The 7,073-nt window shown below is 40.1% G+C and overlaps 1 protein-coding gene across 1 annotated transcript; it reads right to left on the bottom strand.

Annotated features, from left to right (window-relative positions):
• Positions 1-3,058: 3,058 nt before the first annotated feature.
• LOC149125555 (olfactory receptor 5V1-like) lies at positions 3,059-4,219 on the bottom strand. Its single transcript, XM_089301647.1, has one exon. The coding sequence runs from the start codon at positions 4,037-4,039 to the stop codon at positions 3,059-3,061; it is 981 nt and encodes a 326-aa protein (XP_089157773.1). The 5' UTR covers positions 4,040-4,219.
• Positions 4,220-7,073: the final 2,854 nt, after the last annotated feature.

Below are 7,073 nucleotides of genomic sequence, written 5' to 3' on the forward strand. Positions count from 1 at the left end.
CCATTTTTTTCTCTGAGTGAGTGGGCACTCTGCTCACATCAAAGCTCTGGACTGGACTCAAAGACAGTATAGTCCACTAGGCTCTCACTCCAGCTGTATCACCCGTGGCACAGGCCACTGCAATCTGATCTCACCTTGCTCTCCAAAGCTGGCGCTTTCTCTGGCTCAAGGCTGCCAGGATTGTGTCTTATGTCCTTGCTCTTTGCTACATGTCTACACAGACCCATGGCATCTATCCTCCTGCAGAATCCCCACTGCAGTTTTCCTTCCACCTCTCCCTTGAGAATGCACTTTATCCTTTTTTTTTTTTTAACTATTTTCCCTACCCTGGAGCAATCTGCTGTATCCCTACTCTACCATCTTGGAATCCTCAGTTTTTATTTTTGAAGTTATGGTTGCCTGAAGCCTTGAGACTGGCCTCCCTTTCCCATTAGGGAGAGATGGACTAAGGGTGCGTGAGTACTTATATGGTTGAATTTCACACAGCATGAGGAGTTTCCCTTCACTTGTGGACTCCGCAAGTTGGATGCACTGCCAGTGGACCTGTACCTGGAACCCCAGCGCTAACAGCATAGCTTCCACTTTCACTTGCAGCCACTCCTGGTTAGTGCTGCTCACCCAGAGGAGGTGCTTCCTTCTTTCCCCACCAGTACCCTTTGTCCTTCATCCCTTCTGGATTCTAGTCCTGTCATTGCTCATCACCTCATGATGACACTGCTAACTGTACAGTTAAAAGGAAAAAAAAGCAAAGCCATTGAACAGCTCTATAGGGCACAGATGGAGAGAAGGCTGTAAAATCTTGCAGTATTTTACTCTATCAAAATTAAGATAGAAACATTAGAGAGTTTCAATGGTTAAATTTTTAAAGCTCATAGTCTACATAAGCAACATAGGCTTTTCTGTATATGAAAGAGAAGCACAGAAATCATGCTTATTAAAGAACTCAGGATCATTATCCCTCATGGAAATCTGGATGAAAATCACATTTAATATAGCACCACATACATACTAGGATAGCCACGACAAAAAGGACAGGCAGTAGTAAGTATTGGTGAGAATATGGAGAAATTAGAAACCATATTCAGTGCTCTTAGAAATGTAAAATGGTGCTACCATTTTGAAAACAGTCTGCTGGTTCTTCAAGCAAATTTTTCCATGTGATCCAACACTGCCACTCCTAGCTATGAACCCAAGATAAGCAAAATGTCATCCATCACTAATTAGTACAAGGATGTTCATAGAAACATTAATAATTGTAGTAAAAAGTAAAAATGACCAAAATGTCATTGGTGATAATTAGGTCATATAATGTAAAAAAGGAAATTATTCAGCAGTAAGAAGGAATGATGGACTGGTATTTGCTGTAATATGGATGAATCTTGCAACATTGTATGAAGTGAAAGAAAGCAAACACAAGAGGCACATATTGTATTATTTCATTTCTATGAACTATTCAGAGAAAGGATAGCTATAGACAGAAATCAGACACAAGTTTTTCTCTAGTATATGAGAAGCACATAAATGGTGCTTTTTTTTTTTTGACAGGCAGAGTGGACAGTGAGAGAGAGAGACAGAGAGGAAAGTCTTCCTTGTCCGTTGGTTCATCCCCCAGTGGTCACTGCAGCCAAGCACTGTGCCGATCTGAAGCCAGGAGCCAGGTACTTATCCTGGTCTCGCATGGGGTGCAGGGCCCAAGCACTTGGGCCATCCTCCACTGCACTCCCAGGCCACATCAGAGAGCTGGACTGGAAGAGGGGCAACCGGGACAGAATCCGGCGCTCTGACCGGGACTAGAATCCAGGGTGCCAGCACCGCAGGCAGAGGATTAGCCTAGTGAGCTGCAGCACCGGCCATATGAGAAGCACATAAATGGTGCTTATTTTTGACCTGGCAGTCATTAACCAGGAAATGCAGTTCAATGTTGCATTTCATGCCTCACATTACATATGCTGTGATAGAGTGGTTGTCTATAGCTGAAAAGTGGAGGGAGTTTGGATGAGACAGCTACAGCTACACAGTTTTTATGGTATGAGGTTCAAAAATGTTCTGAATTATCAGGACTGGAGAACTCTGGGCATGTGAAATCACAATGTGTGAAATGCTCAGCATAGGCGTAACCTTGGTCCTGGTGGGATGGAGCACAACACTTTTCAAGAGATGCTATAATTGCAGCTGGGATATTCTTGTTTTCCTCAAATTAAGGAATTTTCCAAAATGAAAAATCTGTTTCTGGCCATCAAGGAGAGAGGCGCCTTTCTCTGAAGGGAAGAAGGAACCTCCACTGTGATATGGCCTTGACTAAACAAGTTCAGAGTCGGTGAACTCAAGGGGCTTCCATAGCCTAGACAGCTCATAGCAAGAGTCTCGGGTGATTGCTGACGCCATAAATAAGAGTGCCAATTGTTAAATCAACAACAGGAGTCACCGGGTACATGCTCCCCACGTAGGATCTCTGCCCTTAATGTGTTTAACTATGAAACTTAAAAACAACACTACTAGTCAAACAATACCCTATACCTGGTTCGGTTGTGTGAGTGCAGCCTGTTGAAATCCTTACTTAGTATATACTAAGTTGATCTTCAGTATATGAAGGTAATTGAAAATGAAACGTGATGTAGGGTGGGATAGGAGAGGGAGTGGGAGAGGGGAGGGCCACGGGAAGGAGGGAGGTTGGGGGGGGAAGCCACAACAATACAAAAGTTGCATTTTATGGTCTACTTAAAACTATTGGTTGAACTCTGTAATCAATACACAGTTACTCTTAGGTGTTTAATTAATGCTACAACTAGTACTCAAATAGTATTTTACACTTTGTGTTTCTGTGTGGGTGCAAAATGTGGAAATCTTTACTTAATATATGCTAAATTGATCTTCTGCATATAAAGATAATTGAAAATTAATCTTGATGTGAAGGGAAGGGGAGAGGGAGTGGGAGAGGGGAGCATTGTGGATGGGAGGGAAGTTATTGGTGGGGGGAGCTAATGTAATCCATAAGCTGTACTTTGGAAATTTATGTTCATTAAATTAAAAAAATCTATCTGTTTCTGATCTCAACAAATTATCCAATTAGCTTCCTCAGGGCACCCTTGACCTCCTTGTTCCTCAGGCTGTAGATGATGGGGTTCAACATGGGGGTCACAACACAGAAGAGCACAGAGACCAGGATGTCCATGTCCAGGGAGGAGCCTTCGTGGGGCCTGTCATAGTTGAAGTTGGCTGTTCCAAAGAAGACCACCACCACAGTGAGGTGGGATGCACAGGTCGAGAAGGCCTTGCTCCTGCCCTGAGCAGAGGGAATCTGAAGGATGGCAGAGATGATGCGTATGTAGGACACCGCCGTGAAGAGGCAGGGGCTCAGGCCGATGGTGGCGCTGGCCACGTGCAGCACAGACTCATTGACAGAGGTGTCTGAGCAGGAGAGCTTCAGGAGCAAGGGGATGTCACAGAGGAAGTGGCTGATGTGGTTGGGCCCACACAGAGTGAGTGAGGCTGTCAGCACGGTGTGCGTCACAGAGTTCACCAGCCCACACATCCAGGATGCAGTCACCAAGCAAACACAGACCTTCGCTTTCATGAGAACTGGGTATTGGAGAGGGCAGCAAATGGCCACGTAGCGGTCATAAGCCATAGCAGCCAACAAGACACATTCGGTGCCAGCACATGTCACAAAGAAAAAGATCTGGGAAAGGCAGCCCTCGTAGGAGATGGTCTTCTTTTCCCGGAAGAAGTTCACGAGCATGACTGGAACAGTGGTAGAAGTGTAGCAGATGTCCAAGAAGCTCAAGTTGCTGAGGAAATAATACATTGGAGTATGGAGAGCAGGACTGAGCCTGGTGGCCATTATTAGGAGCACGTTCCCCAGGAGCGTTGTCAGGTAAATGACCAGGAAGACCACGAAGAGCAGGCCCTGTAGATCAGAGTGGTTGGAAAATCCCAAGAAGATGAACTCGGTGACAGATGTTTGGTTGTTCATCTCAAATGGTGTCACAGCTATGAAACAAAAAAACAAAAAACAAAAACAAAACAAAGAAAAAACCATGTTGTGAATGCATTGAAAGCACTCCAAATGGGCCAAGTCAGATACTGTGTACAAAGTGGCCTGAACTATGGAGAGAGGGGAGTAGGAGTGTCTTCAATCATAACTACTCACAGTTTTGCTTGGCTGCTCGTTGGTAAGAATAAACGAAAACCTGGTCAAAACCTACAACAAGCTACTAATTCCCATCTTAGAGTAAGCTCGTTGCTCACTGGCTCTGCAGTATATTCTGCTAACGTTAAACTTCACTGTTTAATTGTTTTTGGTAAATATCTAACTTTATAGTAACATTTTCATTGTGAAAAATTAAGAAAACGCAGATAGATGGAGAATAGAATTATGCATAGAACCTATGCCATCTTCCAGTGTATTCTATCCTAGCTTTGCTTCACCCTGTGAATCTGGAACTCTGTTTATAGGTTTGTAATATATAAGCAAAAATTTCCATGATATCATTGTATTCTATAGTACCAAATAAATTTATTGTCTCCATTTTGATTGAATATTTAGATGGCTTCCATTCTTATTACTATTATAACACTAGAATGAAAATTTTTATATATAAGTATCTATGAATATATCTGTTTATTCAAAAATTTAGAATTTTGTTTATTTGCATTTTATTTGAAATACAGAAAGAAAGGGTGAGATACGAGAGAGACACAAGGAGATCTTTCACCTACAGGTTCACTTCCCAAATGCCCACAACAGCCAAGCTTGTGCCAGGCTGGAACCAGAAACTCAGTTAAGGTCTTCCTCATGAGTGGCAGGTACTCAACTACTTGAGTTATCACCTGCCGCCTCCCAGGGTGCACATTTGCAGGAATCTGGGATTGGAGTTGGAGCTGGGACTTGAGCCAGACACTCCAATGTGGGATATACCAAATGCCCATCTCCAGAATAAAATTCTAAGTCAGCCCATTTTAAAATAAATGGATACCATTTTTTAACAGGAATTTTTATGTTGTGGGGATTTATAAGATATAAGATCTATTTTAAGCAATACTTATATGTTTTTTATCAGTAAGATAAATTTTAGTAGTCTTAAGATTTGACTTCAAAAAGAAAAAAAAAGATTTGTTACTGAAAAGAGAATTGATATAATTACCAATTTTCTGTAAGTTATCTAATCTCTGATCCATTTTTCTGAACTGCAATTTCTGTTTCTTTTCAATCTTGGAGGCAAGATAAGTTAGCAGAAACAATGGGCTCTTGAGCTAGGTCTGTGTGGATTGAAATCCTACAATCGCTATTTACTATATGTGGTTGATCTCTGTTCCTTACCTTGCACATAGTATTGTGATATTAGTGGTATGTATCTTACAGTTGTTGGAAGAAGAAACATGAGATAATGTAAGTTACGTGGCTAGCTCATTACCTATGCTCAGTGCTCCTTATCAGATTGGAAAGTTCCCTTTTATCCCAATGTTACTAATAGTTGTCTTTTTTTTTAAATCATGAATAGATATTGAACTTTGTCATGATTTTTTCTGCATCCATTGAGATGATATTTTTCCTTTTTTAGTTTATTAATATGAGATTATATTGAATAACTTTTTGAATTTTGAACAAACCTTACTGTTCTTAGATCAATTTCAATTGATTGTGATGTTATTCTCTTTATATATTTCTTGATTCATTTTGCTAACATTTTTGTTGAGGAGTTTTTAGATCTATTTTCTTGAGGGATGATATTGGCTTATGACTTTCTTTTCTTGTGATATCTTTGTCTACTTTCATTCTCAGTGTGACGCTGGCCCTACAAAATCTGTTGGGAGGTTTCTCTTAGGTTTTCTAGGAGATTTCTAAGTATAGAATTGTTATTATTTCTTTCTTGAATGGTAAAAAAATCAACAATGAATACTTATGAGCTTGGGCTTTTCTTTTATGGAAGGGTTTAAACTAGAAATATATTTTTTCTTTTTTTGCCAGTCATGTGTTATTGGGTGCTAACGCACAGTTAGGATATGAAAGGATTCAACAATGATGGGGTTCCTCACATGTGGGTGTGTGACCAAGGAGGTCATGATCGGCAAGACAGAACGCACCCTCCGTTCCAGCCACTCCACAGTGGGGCTTGTGTGGCCACTCATATGTGAGTTCCTTGTTAAGAAAGACAGAAGCTGAAAAATCATGTTAGCTACAGGAACTGTATACTCCCTCTCTTCACAGTGATGTAGTAGTTGTAATAATAGTAGTAGCCACATAAACCTTCTTTAGGAGTGAAATCCTGCATCCATATTCAGCCTGCAGCTCCTGAGTTTTACATCTATGAGTTTTTTTCTCCTTGACTTGTACCATCTTGCTGTCTACAAATTCATATATCTGTGTGTGTGTTGTGTGTGTGTGTGTGTGCGTCCATGCATGTGTGTTTAAATCTCCACATTGTTCCATCTTGAGTAGTTTTGGTACCTTTGATGTCTTTCAAGTACATTTCATCTATGTAGTTGAATTTATGAGCATAGAATTGCTTGTGGTATTCCATAATTATCCTTTTAATATAGGATAGGTATTGATCGCTCTTATTCTTAATATTTATAATTTGTATCTTCTTGCTTTTTTCCTTAGTGAGTCTGACTAAAAGTTTATCAGTTTTATTGATCTTTTCAAAGAACAAGATTATTTTCATTGACTTTTCTCTATCTTTTTCAATTTCATTGATTTCTACTCTAATCTTTATTATTTCTTTGCTTTTGTTTGCTTTGGGTTTAATATTCTGTTAGTTTAAAGTGAAAGTTTAGGTTACTAAATTTAGATATGTCTTTTCTAATATAGACATTAAATGTTAACAAATTTGTTTACAGACTGCTAATGCAAGCTTTGGATTATTATGTTTTTATTTTCATTCAGTTCAAAATATTTAAAAATTTCCTTTGAGACTTTCTCTTTGCCCCATGTGTTATTTTAATTTTTAAAGAATTAATTTAAGAGGGAGAGGGAGAATTAATTAAAGAGGAACGACAGAGAGTTCCTATCTGCTGATTCTCTCACCAAATGCCTGTGATGGCCAAGGGGCCAAATCCAGAAGCCAGGCACT

Source organism: Oryctolagus cuniculus, chromosome 7, assembly GCF_051225735.1.
Source record: "Oryctolagus cuniculus isolate XC-2025 breed Fujian yellow rabbit chromosome 7, ASM5122573v1, whole genome shotgun sequence".
NCBI lineage: Eukaryota > Metazoa > Chordata > Mammalia > Lagomorpha > Leporidae > Oryctolagus > Oryctolagus cuniculus.